The 18,039-nt window shown below is 36.5% G+C and overlaps 4 protein-coding genes across 5 annotated transcripts in view; 3 read left to right on the forward strand and 1 right to left on the reverse strand.

The window, feature by feature from the left end:
- Window positions 1–70: 70 nt before the first annotated feature.
- Window positions 71–4,345, forward strand: LOC113666983 (uncharacterized). The gene is made up of 6 exons (XM_089183192.1): window positions 71–385; window positions 477–548; window positions 1,179–1,250; window positions 1,838–2,010; window positions 2,501–2,666; window positions 3,539–4,345. Exons 1-6 carry the CDS (start codon window positions 201–203, stop codon window positions 4,155–4,157), a joined length of 1,287 nt encoding a protein of 428 aa, XP_089039318.1. The 5' UTR covers window positions 71–200; the 3' UTR covers window positions 4,158–4,345.
- On the reverse strand, window positions 4,180–7,765 carry LOC113667004 (ankyrin repeat domain-containing protein 54). Its single transcript, XM_027182796.2, has 3 exons — window positions 7,513–7,765; window positions 5,639–6,458; window positions 4,180–5,063 (listed from the first exon to the last, which is right to left on the reverse strand). The coding sequence occupies exons 2-3, from the start codon at window positions 6,386–6,388 to the stop codon at window positions 4,989–4,991; spliced, it is 825 nt and encodes a 274-aa protein (XP_027038597.1). The 5' UTR covers window positions 6,389–6,458; window positions 7,513–7,765; the 3' UTR covers window positions 4,180–4,988.
- Window positions 7,766–7,825: 60 nt separating this feature from the next.
- On the forward strand, window positions 7,826–14,161 carry LOC113667003 (uncharacterized). 2 transcript variants are annotated; one of them, XR_016179664.1, is made up of 8 exons: window positions 7,826–8,024; window positions 8,818–8,935; window positions 10,485–10,618; window positions 11,473–11,569; window positions 12,339–12,412; window positions 12,748–12,874; window positions 12,972–13,075; window positions 13,259–14,161. XR_016179664.1 is itself a non-coding variant. In XM_089182056.1 (7 exons), the coding sequence occupies exons 1-7, from the start codon at window positions 7,840–7,842 to the stop codon at window positions 13,331–13,333; spliced, it is 810 nt and encodes a 269-aa protein (XP_089038182.1). In that variant the 5' UTR covers window positions 7,826–7,839; the 3' UTR covers window positions 13,334–14,161. The 2 variants fall into 2 exon arrangements, 1 of the variants encoding a protein (XP_089038182.1); XM_089182056.1 differs by lacking the exon at window positions 12,972–13,075.
- Window positions 14,162–15,074: 913 nt separating this feature from the next.
- LOC113666994 (D-3-phosphoglycerate dehydrogenase) overlaps window positions 15,075–18,039 on the forward strand; it is an 11,033-nt gene continuing 8,068 nt past the window's right edge. Inside the window, exons 1-5 of the mRNA XM_027182786.2 lie at window positions 15,075–15,441; window positions 15,515–15,666; window positions 16,464–16,529; window positions 17,093–17,147; window positions 17,755–17,853. Of these exons, the coding sequence (XP_027038587.2) occupies window positions 15,301–15,441; window positions 15,515–15,666; window positions 16,464–16,529; window positions 17,093–17,147; window positions 17,755–17,853 (513 nt within the window). The 5' untranslated portion in view covers window positions 15,075–15,300. The remainder of the gene's footprint in view (window positions 15,442–15,514; window positions 15,667–16,463; window positions 16,530–17,092; window positions 17,148–17,754; window positions 17,854–18,039) is intronic.

Consider the following 18,039-nt stretch of genomic DNA (forward strand, 5'->3'; position numbering starts at 1 on the left):
CAGAATAACCTTTATTTCGCGCCAACTCCTTATAATCTGAGTAATATATCGTCTATTGGAACACTAGATTGGAATTCATCGAGTATGTGCAGTAAGAAATTTTGCGCAAATTTCCAGCTCGCGCGCGCAACGCAGTCTGCATGAACGGTCGACGATTATGACGTTCAATTTACTTCGATTGAAATCTTCAACGAGGCAAGATGTCTGTGGGTAAAATTATATTATTCTTTGCTTTTGTAATAGCAATGAATGGTTTTCTACCCGTCACGGCTGAAAAGTTTGAATGTCCAAGTCCCTGTCGCTGCAGTTCCTCTTTTTTTGGAGTTACATGTCCCGGGATGACTGAATTTCCTGACTTTGCCTTTGCTGCTCGTGTCAAGTCGTTGTAAGTAATGTTGTTTTTGCAAAAGGTGTTTTTATTTGTCTCTTTTCCCTGCTTTTACTCGTTTTCCTAACGAATCGCGCTCTCTCCTCAGAGACTTATCTGACGGGTACATCAAGAAGATAAGAAAGGAAAGTTTGAAGGCATACGAGAATTTGCAATATTTGTGAGTAATGTGGAAGAAAATCTTAGATCAATTTTTACCTTGGTCGTTCGCTTTTTCTCGCGCTTCAGGTTACCTTCGCTCCGATTAGCTTTTGTAATTACTTTCGATTTGGTTTTAAAACATACAGCACTCAAAATGAAAACCGCTCTTACCTGGAATAAATAGAGCGCATTTCAATTGACACAGTGAGTGTTCTGAAACCAAAACCAACTTTGACACAACGAAAGAGACATCACAAAGGGCCAATGCACATAACATAAAATCAAGTAAACTGACTCCCAGAATTCCGCACAGCGCGCAGACATTAGTTTTTTTGCCAAGATTTTTTTGATCGCCAGGCGGATTTCGGTGAAAAGGAGGGGCTGCTTTCAATAACGCAGTGATCGCGAAGATCTTTTTTGGGAGGACTTTGCATCAAGGGTTTTTTTCTTCGTTAAATCAGTCATCGGTACCCTGTCATTAAGAACGACTTCCTGTGTATATATTTATCGATTTTCTTCACTTTGCAAATCTCTCCAAAATCAGGCCAATCTGAGCTGTACACTAATATGGCTGCATGCATCTATGTGGAAGGGTGTAAATTACAAATCAGGATGTTTCAATGTGCGATGTTTAATTTTCAACTTTCAGGGATTTAAGAGGAAACGAACTGAAAGATGTTGAACGGGGTTTATTCAGTGATATGGGGCCAATAAGGAGATTGTGAGTATTTTAAAAGTAAATAAATAAATAAATAAATTTAGGGAAGGGAAGCGCGCGAAAAGTAGAGTCACTACTTTGCGCGCGTCTCACTCTCTGACCCAGAGTCCTGCGCGGCGCGTACACGTTTACGTAAGTTTTTTTCGTTACCCAGATTTTTGCAGACTTAACCTTCGATTTCGAAACAATGGAACTGCCCGTAGTCTTTTAGCAAACCAAAGAGTTCTGCTCAATATTGGTTTGCATTGGTAAAAATGTGTGTGTGCGAATGGCAAACCAGCATATATTAATTACTAATTTGTCTTACGGGTGGATTTTTTTATAAGTGATATCTGCAAAATTATGTTTGCGCGCCGTTCGGAACTCTGGAAGTGAGGCGCACGAAAGGTGGAGCAAACCCCTTTTTCTTTTTCTTTTTTTTTTTTTTCACTAATTCTTTTTTAATTCGAGCGATGGCCCCTCTTTGAAAAGGAAGGAGCTTGTAGCTCATCTTTGATATTAATCGGGTTTTAGCTCTTGTCACCTGGCATTTTAGATGACAGAATTTGCAACCCTATCAGTTGGCTTAAAATGAATGACTTTCCTTGTAGGTACATTGACAAAAATCCTTGGTCATGTAACACATCTTCTCTGGAAGTCCTGCAAAATGAGTTGATTGATCTCATTGAAAAAAATCGACATCTTGACAACTTTGATGGAGGAAAAATAAAATGTTTTGGTCCACCAGAAATGAAAGGAAAGAAGCCTCTTTACTACAGAAACAGTAAGAGTAAAAAACCCTACTCATAACTAAAATAAAATAATCTTAATAAGTGGTACTTTGACCTCAGATGACAAATTATGGGTTTTTAATTTGGATGACTCTTGCCTTAATGAATGCACAACACAATTATTAACTGTTCTTCCAAGTTCAAGACATTTACCCTGAACATATTTTGCCCAGATCAAGACCCATCTTCATCTGTGTGTATACTGGATCAGTTGATCAAATGATCGATTGTTATAATTATTGACCTACTATCAGAGAATTAAAAAGATAAGTGTCACAAAAAGAGAAAAATTTTCTTCCTATGAAAGCAATGCAGAACAAAGACATGTTCATGTTAATCTTTATAGAGCAGTCCAGGACCAAATTGGACAAAATGAATGACTCAATTGCATATTTGCTGTTCTCCGAGTATATAATCTATAACTATAAACTGTGTATACAATGGATGTAATATTTCACAATGGTTCTCTCTTTTCCTCTACAGCAACAGCAGCTCAGGTTCGCTTTTTAATTCACAGTTCCAAAGCCAACTCAGGCTCATCATCCCCTGCAGTAGTGATAATTCTTATGGTAATCATGGTGTTACTTTTAATAGCAGTGGTCTTTTGTATCATGAAAATATATGGAGAAAAACTTGTTGACATGATCACGTAAGTGAAACATTTTATTATTTGCTAACATTTTTCTTATAGCCCTTGACCAGTCAATTGACAATGCATAGAGGTTTCAAAGTGTAGTACAGGATTTCTGCATCGCATTCTCTCAAAAGTAAGCTTTTAACCTTTTAACTCCCCAATCAAATTTGTAATTCTCCTTACTGTCAACCATACAATTCTTATAATGATAGTTCAGAGAATTTAGTATTGGATCAACTTATCCACAAATTGATATTTTTCTTTATTCTCATCACTTATCTGGTTGATATTGTATTAACATTGTAAGGAGAAATTCTTTCTTGGTCACTCATGGGAGTTAAAGGGTTAAGAGTGTACTGTATATGCCAGTTTCTAAGTGACTTTTTTAAAGATAACCCATGAGACAGTCCATGCGTAGAAAACCTCCGAGCATTTTCCAAACTGCTCAAAAGTGTGCTATGACACTCACAAGTAACCAAGTAACCCACGAAAATGAATTTTCTGAGAATAATAAAAAAATTGAATGAACTGCCAGTGATTTCATGATTGTCACTTCTGATGATATGATAGGTTTTCAATTTGCATAAGCCTGCATCTTGTGCAATTGCAAAATCGTCATATGGATTATAAGCAATATTAGCAATGAGCACCCTTAAGTAAGTCATGGAAAGTTTTTTGGCTTGTATAAAGTTTTGAATGCAATGGTCTCGAAGCTCTCCAACTAGAGCCTTACTCGTTTGGATAGGACTTTAATGAATCCACAAATTGCCAGTATTATATAATAGTTCCTTCTCAAGGCTTTTAGGCTATGAGACATTTGGAAAGGTATAAAGAAGCTGTCATTTTAAGCTTTGGTATTTAGTAAGAATCACTGTGTTTCTCTTTAGGGAGTTTTTGGAACGTGGTTCCACAGACGATGAAATGGAGAAAATGGAAGCTGGAAAGTTAGAGACCAAAACTCTTTTGACAGAGAGTATGAAAAAGAGAAGACGCAAGTCCAGAGCAATCCCTGAAGCAAACACCAGCACCTCAAGTTCTGATGAGGATGAGAATGCAAAACAGACCAGACATACTGAGAGACCCAAACCCAAAAAAAAGAAACCACGACCGCAATCGGGAGGGTTTACCAGTGAGAATGGTAGCAGTGGAGAATATCAGACAGGTCTGCCTACTGTGGTTAATCCCACCAAGGAATGGAAGCAAAAATCTGGTGGGTTTTATGAGGATAGCTTTGACACAGATGAGAGTGGCCACTCTACAGTTGTTGACCTGGAAGATTATCTCAACGACAAACTGAAGGAACAAAGGCGGCAATCATGTGGGTTTACCAAAGGAGAAACCAGCATTGCTGCAAATGAGAGTACTCTTTCTACTTTGTTTAGTTTGGAGAATTACCTGAAGGAAAAGATGAAGGAGGAGAGAGAACAGCTTTGTGACCTTGAGGAAGCAAACAGCAGCATTGAAGAGGACTGGAAGTTTACCACTGTTGAACTTTACCTGGATTAAACTTTACTGATACACAAGCTTGTTTGTTTTAACCTAATAACTGTATTTACCCTTTTTTTCCTTTTATACTTTTGTATTTCAAGATTTACTACATCAGCACTATTTAAATCTACAAAGCTGCAAAAAATGTTACTCTGTATTTCTTTAAGACAAATAAACGAGTGGCACCATTGAATAGCCCTTACAAATGTTTTTTTTGTATTTTTTTATCTTTTTATTTCTAATATACCTCTTTGCCACCATATTTAACCCTTTCACCCCCAGATCTCGTTGGTAATTTCCTGTTCTGTCTGCCATACAATTCTTACAATATTAGTTGAGAGAATTTGATAATGGATCAACTTATAATCCCTTAACCCTTTAACCCCTAAGAGTGACTAAAATCTAATTTCTCTTATCATCATCACTACTGAATCACACATGAATGTCATGAGAATAAAGGAAATGATCACCAACTAAAGAAACTCTTGATTGTGAAACAAATTCTCCTTGTCAGCACCTTATCAAATGTACAGAGAACCGTATGGAGAATATGAATACTGATGTTAGGGTGTAAAGGGTTAATTATATATTTCTGTATTCCCATCACTTGCCTGCATGATATTGTATTGATGTTGTAAAGAGTAATTCTGTTTTGATCACTGATGGGATGATTAGTGGTAACAGAATGCAATCTCCATTCATAACTCAGTTTCATGAGCAGGCAAAACTTTGAAATTTAACAAAATTCAAACCTCAGAAGTAATGTTTTGCCTGCTGTGGGTTAGAAAATGAATTCTAAATTCCTGTTCTTAATGGATTAAAAATTGATATTACTTTCAATTGATAATCCTATGTCCTGTCTTCAGCACTGTGTGAAAGATTCATTGCAGTAAAACTTGCCAGCAAAGAGTGAACTTCATCAACCTGCAAGGAGTATCCAGTAAGAGTTGTGAGATGAAACATCTCCATAAAAAAGTATCAGCGACACTGTGGCCCAATGTTTTTCTTAAGCCCTGATCAATTCAAAGCTTCAACATTCCCCCCTTGGCAACCCATGAACATTTGACTGCTCCCTGTGCTCCAAACCTGTCCCTGATCTTGCCTTTTACAAAAAGGTTGATGATTAAATCACACAATTATTGGACAATTGAACTCTGGTGGTGTAGTCTTATCATCCAGGTAAAAGTAATGCTGAAATAGACTGTCACGAGTGATTGTTACTGACATTTTGATAACCTGATCTTGACTCTGTTAATGACTTCTACTCAAGTTGTTGATTAAAACACAATCACGATCACTGACAACACTCTTTTTTAGAAGTAACCTCACACTAACAAAAGGGAACATACTCAAATCAACATGGCAACTGCAACATGAATGTGGTAAAGTCAAAAATGATGATAGAAACTCCTTTAACACCACACATGTCTTAATTGGCGCAAAAAAAAAGGAAATAAATGCATCCAGCTATACTCAACCATTGCTACAATTTTACAAACCTCTTCTGTAGTGGTAGAATCTCCGAGCATGCTACAAAGTTGATCCAGTGTTTCTTCTGCCTTTGTATTTCCAAGTCTTGACATGTATGCCTTGATCATCTCTATAACTTGCTTCACTTCCTCACAATAAATTGATGGCTTTCCTCTGATGTTCTGATTACCATAAAGAATTCTTAACCTGGAGTTTGCAAGGTCAAGTGGAGTTTTTCCACTGAAGTCAGAAGCATTGACGTCACTCCCTGCTTGTAGTAGGAGGGTCACTATTTTAACCTGATTTGTACAAGCAGCCAGATGAAGAGGTGTATTTCCATTAAGATCTTTTGCATTTGGATTAGCTCCATTTTCAAGTAGAACCTTTAGGGTTTGAGCATTTCCTTGTGCTGCAGCAAAATGAAGAGCAGTTCTATGTTTTGAGTCAGCACCAGACACATTTACACCCTTGTTGATCAGCTCAAACAATGTGCTTGTATCAGATTTTTGTACTGAGTCTCTAAGTTTCCTCTCTGCCAAATGATCATGTCCCATCGGTGAAACCTTAACAGTAGCATGTGTTCGAAATTTTGTTCTAGACGGCAGTAGTTTCTTGGAAAACTGCTGACCATGCCCAAGTAATGTTTGATGTGAGTAGCTGTGTGCCAGACTTGGAGGCAGTGTATTGTTCACTACAAAGTTAGAAGGAATGTTTGAAGAGGACCAGTTGATTTTAAAGGCTGTTGAACTCTTGTCATCAAGTACATCTTCCTTTTCCATATTTAGAACAATGAAATTAGGATTCTCAACACTTCAGAGTCAACTGGATACTTCTAAGCAAGTTGTGCACCTTCAAGGAAGAGAATTGTATATCAGATTAAGACCAATTTAAAATACTGATGCAATAATACCCCAACAGATATTATTTAATCATGCCATTAGGGAGTATAATAATCTAGATTATCCTGATTTAAGGAAAGAAGCATTCATTTACATATTCTTAAATATGTGCACTGAGAATAACCTCTTGCCAATTTTGTTTCAGCCCTTTGTTTGTGTAAATAGCAGTGACTTGGGTTACCCTGACAACCACTTCTTTTCATTCTTTGAGACTGGATAAAGGTTGAAGGAAAAACAAATTATTGGTCCACTCTATCCCTTTCCATATATCTCCAGGTGTAACTGCACAGCCACCTTATTTGGCACTCCTAATTCTCTCATTAGGCAAGCTTCTTGGCTCCACAGACTATTACTACCATCATCATCATTATTTTCATTATTTTAATGGCTCATTACTATATATGATCATCATGTTTTAAATGCAGTCGTCAACTTAAGTGAAAGCAGACACAGGCCAAACCAGTGTGAAGTTTACTTAGCTAAAAAGTTGTAACTAATCTAACTAGGCATTGGGGTATTCAAAGTTACTGACAGGTGACCCCTTTCCATGAAAATCCTTGTTTTTGTTTCAGAAAATAACTAAATGGTCGGTAGTAAAATGCGTTAAATGTATATTTCATCTTTAAGAAAACAAATAAATAAAATTCAAGTTTACTTTTACCACAACTTTGAATCTCATAACGGTGCGTTTTATCAACGATAAAGGTCATCAACTACTTCTCGTTTTCCACAAATTTATGTGTGAACATTTGGTAGGAGTACACTGAAGAAACTGCTCTGAAAGCGAATCTGATGATGTCATTTTTCTGTTTTACAGAAGGAAATTAACCTCCTTGCAATGCATTATTCTGGAAATAAATTAATTGAATTGTTCAATGACAGCGGTACCGAAAAGTTTCTCACCATTCGATCGATTGAAGAAGTGACATATTCAACAAGATAGATGTGACTATCTACACGTGGAAGGTTTCATAAATGAGTGGAAAAAGCCAACTTTCACTCACCTTTATTCACCAAATTTTCATGCTCGTGACAAAGACTTCTAGCGTGACAAAAGCAAATCAAGTAACGCGAAGAGTAAAAGAACACCCAATCGCCTTCACTTTTTAAATCACTAAAAAGATTAACAATGGTTTTACCAAAAGAGCAGCCAGACACAGAGTGGCGTTGTTCCGACTCGGTATCGCGGGTTCTTATCGCAATATGATTGCTTCAGCACTTTCATTGAGAAGTATTAAAATTGGACGAGGAGGGCATGGGAAAGATTGATTGAAAAAGAAAAACTAGGACAGCGGTAGTTTGTGGTGTAATCGTAATATATTGTCTCTTTAATGTTCCAGGCACCCATGTGGGTCTCAGAGAGTAGTTGGATTTCTATATGTATTGTTTATATCCATGTTCCAATAGTGGTGCGGACTTTAAGTCAATGTATAAAAGAAGATGATTGTAAATGTTCGACTGATGAAGGAACTATTGATTTGTCGAAGTTAGCTCTTCCTTCCAGCAGCGCACCCAGGTATGGCAACTGATGTTATCCATGATGGTTCAAAATTAATTAGAAACGTAGATTGACCCATCGTACGCGATTTTGGTTAGGGTTTATCTGTGTTCTTGAATAATATCATATGCATAAAAAGTTATCATTGATGTTGTTTACGTTTGGAGATTTACAGAATTTAAGTCGAGAGAGGGCATTTTCCCTTGTTGTCATGGGAAGGCTCGCGGAACGAACGTTCGTTGCATTGCATTGGTTAAGAGTGATTAAAAGGAAAAAGGATTGTGATACTTCTCCGAATTATTTCTTTTGCTGCTTTCAGCTCTTTGTGTTTCTCTACATAGGAATATTCTTATCACTGATGAAAACCTGAAAATATGGCAGTTTGTGGGGGCGTTCCAATTTTACATTCTCACCTCCCCTAGCGATTTTTTTTTTCGAAAGAGGTTCGTAACTTTTCTTCAAAGAAGCGTACAACTTGAATCCTTAGGTTTCTGTTTTTTTCGGAAGGCATCCTAAGAATTTATTTTCATTTTATTTTTCAGAGGGCACCTAGCTACCAAAAAAGAATTGATAGCTAGGATTCATGTCATCCTTGGTCGGGTTGGGGGTAGGGGCTGTGTATCCGTACTTGATGGCATGCAAGAAATTGAAAAGATCAGGTTATTTGGTTGCATAATGGTGAAAGCAATAAGGTCTTTTACTGTGAGAGTGCCAGGTAGAGGAGGAATATAATAAGTGGCAGTCAATATCTTATAATGCTTGATTAGCAATGTAAAATACTGTGATTTAAAGGAAATTCTTTTTCTCATAGGTTTAAGGATGTTGCTATTAAAGGTGCTGATGGTATGACAGTTTCTTGGAATCCCTGTAACAAGTGGACCAAATCTTCATCTCCAAGTTCCCAATACAAGGATTGTAAAAACATAGCTGTAAGTCAGCCACAGTGTTTATGTTGGATTTGGCATCATGTGGTTGTCATGTATGGTAATAACACCAGCCATAAATACTGGCATTGTTTGATTACCAATGCTCTAGAATCATGTTGTTTGTTGATCCCTATGCCAGCTGTATCCTCAAATATAACATGATGTCAGGGCTGGGATTTTGAATGAAGCTATCCATGTGAGACATATGCATGAAGAATTCAAAACAGAACTACCAGTAACACCTGGACCATTTAGGCACTTAGGAATATCCAACTAAACACCACAACTGACAGAGGCTTGTTTTGGGACCAGACAGTTTATTAAATATATATATATCCTGCGTACATAAAACACTAGACTATTATATGAAAGGTATTTGATGGCAACACTTAAGCAACAGTTCATTAATCAGGAATAAATTACAAACACCATTGAAATATAAAAAAAAATCAAAACTGTCTGTGGTGTGGGTGAGAAGGAAGCTAAAATTTTCTTAGAGGCTAGAAATGAACTTGTTGCTTGCTTGCTTGATTGCCAATAACATGTGCACAAATACCTAAATGGTACTATACTAAAGTAATCTTGTAACTAGAATGCATTAGTGTAGTGCATAGCCATTTGCTCTATCCAAGTCTTATGACTTATTTGCTGAACAAATTGCTTAATCTAGGAAAAAACTAATATGTTGACTGCCTGCATCCAGTCCAGACCTCTCAGTTGTGAACGTCTAGATTTATATTTATCGAGATATTCACAACACTGTTTACTGCCTCAGCCTGAAATAGCAGATGTGCTAAGATCCTAACTCATTACACAACCTGGTGCTGTAGACAACTCTAGAAGTTTGTCAGAAATTTAAATGGCTATATAGAATCTTAAAACTCTAAGTAGGCCTGCAGCTAAGAGGTCTATGTCCTATGACCCAAAGCACATGCCTTGCAACCAATACATAACCTCATAGATGGCAGCCTGTGACCCTTACACTTGTAGCCAGCAGCTTTTAGTCATTAGTTCAATTCACACCTTAGCAGCTCAGAAATTAGTGGCTTAAAGTCTACTGCATGGTTAACATGTTTAAATAAAGGCCACCAAATTCAAATAAAGATCACCATTGTCCAGAGTACAAGTTTTCATGGTGGAACCCTATAACTTAGCAGACATAACTCATCAAACAATGCTAGTCATCCAGTCTTCATTCATGTCATGAAGTAAATATGATTTATTAATAAGTAGCATAGAAGCCTGTAAATATTCATCTTGTTTCAAAGGCAACTCTAATCTTTTCTGAGGTATATAAGTGATCAAATGGGCCTCAGGGGGTGAGGAAAGTTGGTGTGAAGTAGGCTTTGAGCTTCAGGTTGGCCACATGTGGGTGGGTACTGGGCCATGAAACTGCCTAAACTCTGTCCAGGTGCTATCTTGAGTTGACAAGTGAAGAAACTGACAAAAGTTTGTGAAGTCAAAGGCTACCTGCTGCCTGTAGATATGTACAACCCAGTTGGAGAGTTGCAAATATATTTTTAAGAAACCTATCATGGAATTTCATTGTTAGGTTTGCTGTACAGTGGCAGCAACTTCTCCTGAGGATTTTGATACTGGTGAACAAGAGACCACAGAATTTAACTTAACAGCAGGGAAATGTGTTTTATCATTTACAGGAAAGTTTTTTCTTGGAACAAAAGCAAGGTATTTTGAATTGACTCTAATATGATGAAATGTTGCAGCTATTATAGAAGTGAAATTATTTTTTTTGTGAAAAGGCTTGGTTATTGTAGAGTCTCTTCCTTGCCATTATTCTTAGACTCTAAACATGTCTGCATGTTAGTTAGCTGGTTATCCTGCCATCAGAGCCTTAGTCCTGTATGTAGGAGCTAAGAATACTTACTAATATTCTCCCAGGATGGGATGGTAGTCCATCCATAGGTCACCCTCTAACATTTTGTTGGGCATTCTTGATATATTTTGCAAGTACTCATTCATGCTCCTTGGTAAAGAGAGGCACTGTGTGAGTTAACCCTTTAACTCCCTAGATCTCATTAGTAATTCTCCTTACTGTCTGCCATACAGTTCTTGTGATGTTAGTTTTGAGAATTTCATATTGGATCAACTTATAGTCCCCTAACTGATATTTTTCTTCATTCTTATCACTTGTCTGCTTGATATTGTATTGATATTTTTTTTAAGGAGAAATTCTGTCTTAGTCACTCATGGGAGTTAAAGGGTTAAATGTCTTGCCCAAGAACACAGCATGATGATGTGGTCAGGTCTTGTGATGGGAGATTACAACACCGAGTCCAATGCTCTAACTGCTATGTTGTGGCATCCTGCATACTCTCATCTACAACACCTGTATTTTGGCTATTTTACATCAAAATATAATGACTCTGAGTTTGTTGGTAAAGCTAAAGGGGTTGTTTCCTTACAGCAGGTTTTGAAAAGAAAGAGAGGAAAATACTTCTACACAGTATGTTAAGAAATAATTACAAATTTGACAAATGAAAACTTGTATCTATCATAATAACTCCTTTGCTTTTTGTTAGCCCTAAAACCTTCATCACTTTGCAATGTGATTCAGCTGAAGAGGGCTGGCTGGAGTCTGTTGGTCCCCCAGAGAAAGTGGATGATTCTGCTCATTTTGTAAGTTAAGTGCAGTGAAATTTGATTCAATCCTTTAACCTCAAAAAGTGACAGATGTCTAATTTGTCCTCATAGTATCACTCTAAAATCAAATGTAGAGGTCATGAAAATTATGAAAAATGATCACCAATATAATAAGCTCCTGCTTATCAAACGAATTCTCCTTATAAAGAGGCATTCAGGGTTTAATGTTCACCCACAGAAGGTCAAGTTTTAAAGCTGTTACCACTTTGGTTGCCATAGCAAATAGAAAAAATTTTGTGGGCTAAATTTGTAGGAGTTGTCCCGAATTTGGTGACTTGTATTTGCTGACTTGTATTTGCAGACATGTAGCGATCTGTTCCATTTTTATTACCAAGTGTTTATACTTCAAACATTTGCAGACAATGCTGCCATAAAATGTAAATCCTTTGCACTTCTGCCAACATCAGTATGCATATTCTCCACACTGTTCTCTTTACATTTCCAAAGGTGCTGCTAAGGAGAATTTGTTCAGCAATTAAGAACTTCTTCGGTTGGTGATCATTTCCTATATTCTCGTAACCTTTACATGTGATTCAGTGGTAATATTGTAAGGAGAAATTAGATGTTAGTCATTCTTACCTTCTTAAGGGTTAAAGAGGTAAAGGTTAGTAGAGGTGTAAGCTGAATACAGGTTTGTTTTACAGTAAAAAGAGAAGACAGGTGCAAGACTTGGCTGGTAAAAGTCACTAACCATTTTTTACTTGCATAATTATTCAAAACTTGCTTTCAAACTTATCTTTTCCAGTCATTCATTCTTCACTCCAAGTATGCCTGTCCCAGAAAATCAGGTTTGAGTACAGGAAGTGTCTTAATCATAATGTAAGTAGAATTGGGTAACAATTGAAATATGTTTGTCAATTATGGGTAACTCATATTCACAGCTTTTCATCACCTTTAGGTAGACAGGTAAATATTGCATGAAGAAAATTACTCAGCTAAATGGCAAATGCTGGGATTTTTTATTTCACTTGATCCTGGGATGGACCAAATTCAATCTACACTCTCACAGATTCTTCCATCTTTGCAAAGCTGTAGAAATTAATAGACACCTGTTTTAGGTACCTCTTTGGATTTAGAATGCAGTCAGCTGTTTGGTTTTTGAAGGTTAATTCCATTCCATGATTTTTTTCTTGTTTGTTTGTTTGTTTTTTCAGTTTTGGATCCTTACTTCTAGTGTACATTGTAGCTGGAGTTCTTTTCAATAAGTTTCATCGGGGAGCCACTGGAAAAGAGGTCATTCCTAATGTCAACTTCTGGATGGACTTTCCATTGCTTGTGAAGGTGTGAGGGCTTGCTTTGAAGTATCGCAAAATATCAGAAAAATTATATTCTATCATCTTTTAATAGTTTTTGTGTTGTCAAATGTCCACTTTTTCAGATATCTGGATTAATTGGACAATCATACCATGAGTAGGGGGGGCAGGGGGACATTATGTTTGTGGCTGATAGAATGGTCCTCCTACAGAACACAGCTGAGCAGAGGTGTTTTAAAGAAGCCTCCATTTACATTTTCTCTTGCAATTTGCACCAATTATTGTAAAACTGACCATGTTGTCTTGGCAATAGCCATGCATAGTATTTTAAGCCCATAATAAGGATTTTTCATACTTGATTCTAAACTGTGATTTTTTATTATTGAAACTCACATATTTTTCTCTGTTATAGGATGGTGTAGAATTTTCATACCAATTTTGTAAGAAGACTTGTGGACGAAAACGAAGCTCGTATGAAGAAATATGAATCAATCAGCCTGGTGCTGGAGTAAATTTGGCTTGAAAAAATTTCCCTTTCAAAAGTACTTTTCAGAGATTGAGTATTTCTGATTGGTACCTGTTAGAATATATACTTTGGTTTTGGTAGAATTACTTATTGAAATATTTGATAGATAGTTATTTTATAATCGAATTTACCAGGTAACTAATGTATGCATCCAACTTGTGTTGGATTCAAGGTGACTTCTCATGCCTGCTATGTGGGTGATCTGAATGCACTTGAATAATAGATTGTGAAGAACATGTGATTCATTTGAGGAGAAAATAAATTACAACATTTTTAAGAAACTAATGGATTACTAAAGAGCTAATTCAAAATGCAAATAGACAAAACTTACAAATATTCCCATGTTTAAGTGAAGCAAACAGGAGATCATCCAAAAGAAGAAAATATTGCTGGCAGGAACTAAACAAGTAGTGTAAACATAAAGACACCTGGTGATTGAGGAAAACCTCAAGAATATTTGATCTAGAAACATGATTGCCCAATGGGGTAGCACAATGTTACATACGTGTTACAGAACAAATCCATGTCACACATGTCTTAAAAATAACCCAAAGAATAAATCAGGAAAATGTCACATATGAATCAAACAACTATTTTATTAATTTTATCATTATTTTTAACAATGTGGAAGAGTTGCATCATCATCATTATCATCTCCCAAGTTGAAGAGATGCTGACTTTATACACATTGTCATTGTTATTAAAGATGTTGAAAACAATCTTTATTTTCAAGATATAATTATATTTAATGCTATTATGCTTTGTTGAATAAAAATGAACTTTTTTGAATGTTAGAATGTGCTGTGATGTACCCCCCCCCCATACCCCCATACCCCCCCACCCCCCGTAACAAAATGCGTGTTTCTTGCATGTGGTAGGTCTTGAATGGACTTGAGGTTTTGATTGGTCCAAAATTCTTCTGTGTGGACTTGTCTCATGATTGGCTGAAAGACTCTTGAAAGACTGGACAGTCCTTATCTTTTATTTATGTATTAATTTTTTGTGGTTACCTCACTGGGTCGTTTTTTCATGTGATAAAAGACCTATTGGACTCCAGAGAACAATAATACTCTCAGTTTATTTAGTAGTATATTTTATTAATTAGAGCGCAAGTATGTTTGCACCAAATATAGTGGAAGAGAGAAGATCATGTCGCCGAAAAGAAAATATCTAGCATCCTTTTTCCTAGTGGAACATTTTGACTTCCCACTGCCTTTCTTTCTTTCCGCTCAAAATTTTACTCAGGCCTTCATTGTCACTATATCTTCCCAGTTCCATAAGCTCGTCTATATCGACTGGAGTAAGCATTGCGTGACCGAAGGCCCAGGGATCACGCGAGTGCCGAAGCGTCACGATGACCAGAAATTTTTGGACTACTCAGAACTTCGCAATTGTAAAGACGATACTGAAAAAATAAATTAGAATGGAGTGTTGTGTTTATTAAATCTAAGAGGAATTCTTTAAAAGCTTAAATCTAGCAGTGGTAAACATTGATTAGCCTAAATTATAGAAAGCACGATTCGGTCATGACAAGTCGTCTTTGTTCACAAGATTCAGAAGTATTGCAAAATACCTTTCACGCTATCAGTGAACTTTGTTCTCAGAATGTTAGGACCTCAACCAGTATTTTTTCATATTTGGTAGGATCTTTTTCGCAATGATTTTCGGCCCATAATAACTATGATTGTTTATAAGTTTTCCAATAAATGTAGTACAATTACGATAGCTGAAAATTAGAGTAAGAATGTTTGATCGTTTTAGGAGAAAGTGTTCGTATAATGGCGGGAAAGTACCTTCACGTGATGGCGGCTAAATTCAACCAATCACAACACGCAGGTGCACCTACATAATTCGGAAAGTGTGTACACGTGGAAAATTTAATTTTCCACAGTGATTGAGCGCACGTATTCGCAAACTGTTGAAACAGGATGGCGTTTTCTCTAAATCTTAAGCGTGTTTTGATCAGTGACAGTGTGGATAACTGTTGTAAAACCATTCTGGAAGCGAATGGAATCGCCGTGGATCTTAAAACGAAGCTCACCAAAGAAGAACTTCTTGCAGAAATTCCTGTACGCTATGCAACCAATTTTGATAAATTTGTCGCGTCTGGATTTTTTCGTTCATTCTATACTTTATTTTCAGAACTATGACGGTCTGATTGTCCGATCCGCAACAAAAGTAACGGCTGAAGTGATCAAAGCTGGAAAAAATCTTAAAATTATAGGTCGCGCTGGAACAGGCGTTGACAACATCGACATCCCGGCTGCCTCTCTTCAAGGAATTATTGTCATGAAGTAAGAGGTTATTTGGTTAAATTTTTTTCACTTAAATCTCAATAAGTTGTATTAATTTTTTAAAAATTTCATCGATGGTCGGTAATGGGTACTCGTGTCACACCATTTTGAAAATCTTGTACAAGTTGTACATTAATATAAACTTAGATGCAAATATTCGGGCGATGTTTGAGATAAACTATGCAGACATGACCAGTCTGTTTTGGGAGGTCGCTTTTAACTGAAAGAGAAATACTTAAGTGTAGAGGTGAAAGTTAGATTGCTTCAGTTTAACGTAATATTTCTCGATTATGTGACTTCGCTGGTCTGTGAAATCACTAACCCGTCGTAGAATTACTGAAGTGTAAAACTACGTCACGTTAAGCCGTAACATCATCCTTAGCCGTTTCATAAAATAATACATCTAAAGAACTCTGTCGACTGATTTTAATTTTCTGACTATGTTCACAAATGAATCTTTCCGCATTCAAATTTTCATAAAATTTTTATTTTTTTTCCCTTGTGACAACGGTGTGATCGTTGTAAGTAGCTGGGGGATCACATGCTTTTTGTCATCCAATGTATTTCCAAGGATTATTTAAACAACAACGTCCTTAAATGATCGGTGTAACATTTTCTAAATATGAAATAGAAATATTCGTTATTAGCCTGCACAACAAACATTATGCAACCATAGTTTCTATCAAGCCTGTATAGACAGCCTTTGCTCAACTCCTTAGGAGCCGAAAGGATACATAAGAGCTTTGTAGATGTCAAGTGACAGCCTCCTTAACAATTGTTTTTTGTATCTTGTCTAGCACACCAGGAGGCAATACAATTAGTGCCGCTGAGCAGACTTGTGTACTTATCAGCACCCTTGCAAGGTAAAAGGACTTGGTTAACAATTAAGAGGGTAATTCTACGATAAGAATCCAAGCTTTGAAGTAATTTTACCATAACACTAGGGTAAAAAAAAAATTTCAGAGTAAGGTATATAATTGTTAATAACTTCTAGCATTCGAGGACAAAATTTTGAAATAATTGTTATCAGTGCTGAATTTTCTATTTTAAGCTATATGATGCAGGTGTAAATACCTTTGCAGTAATTTGGGTATTTGGTTTCATTAATTGTGTTGTTTATGCATTTTTGTGATAATCAATCATAGCAAATAGAAAAACAGTTGATTCTTCTCAGGGTATTCAGGTTGGCACATCCGCTGGATTGGTCATGTTAACCAGATTTATCTGATGTTGTAGCTAGGAAAATGACCAAAGTTGTATAATTGCCTAGCATTTAATATCTGTTATCTTGATTTATTACCAAATTAAAAAAATGCCAAAAAAGGGAAGTAATGTATGGAAGACAGTCTATGAGATATAAAAAATTCAAAGTTAAGATGCTTTGGTTGTCTGGAGATTGAATATTGCATTTCTTCTCCTGTCACAGACATACAGCTCAGGCAGATGCCTCCATGAAAGCAGGAAAATGGGACAGGAAGAAGGTATGCTTATCATTTTGGTCTGAGAGGGGGGATGGCTGAAATCTGAAAAGATAGGTGGCCTTATTGGCTTGTACAGGTGAACAAATTTTAAATTTCTAGCCCTCTTTGGTTAAGTGCTCTTGAGAATAAGTTATAGTTGCTATTGTGTTTTGGTGGAAGTTGACTAGGAAGGAAGCAATATTAAGGCTGCATGGTCTCATTAATAAGTTTAAAGTGGCTCTGACCTACCAGCTGTTTTAAAAGAAGCATCTCTAGAGAGCCATGAAAGAGTGTGAGCCACACCCTGATCTTTTGTACTTATGGAATGAACACAAATTCCAATCAGCATCCCCCACTGGAAGTTTGGTTTACCAGGGTTGTCACTAAAATAAGTCTTGAAAATATGTAGGAAAAATTTTGAAGCATATATATAGATCTGAATGTAGCACACAGTCTTAGGAAATTAACTGATTCCAAAAACAAAGGTAGCACTGTATTTCAAAGACACTTTTCAACAGAGCTCTTTCAGAGGTTTTTCTGGTGTTCAACTTCTTTATCCCAGCTAATATTGAAAAAAAAAAAACAAAAAAAAATTATCTTGGCTTTATGTTTCATAATCATTTTGCAGTACATGGGAAGTGAACTACTTGGCAAGACATTAGCAATTGTAGGATTAGGAAGGATTGGAAGAGAAGTTGCTCATCGCATGCAATCCTATGGTGTGACGGTAAGAGAACGTGAAGATTTGAAGTGCGTGTCCTTTATAGAGTCTTATTGTGGGAGGCAGTATGGCCAAATGGGTGCACTTCATCTTGATTTAGAGTGATAATCTTAAATTCAATATTTCTGTTCCTTTTTCTTTCTTTCTTTTTTTTGGTTTTTATTTTTTCGAACTTTCAAAGTAATCAGAATG

This window comes from Pocillopora damicornis, chromosome 9 (assembly GCF_964200805.1).
Source record: "Pocillopora damicornis chromosome 9, jaPocDami1.2, whole genome shotgun sequence".
Lineage (NCBI taxonomy): Eukaryota > Metazoa > Cnidaria > Anthozoa > Scleractinia > Pocilloporidae > Pocillopora > Pocillopora damicornis.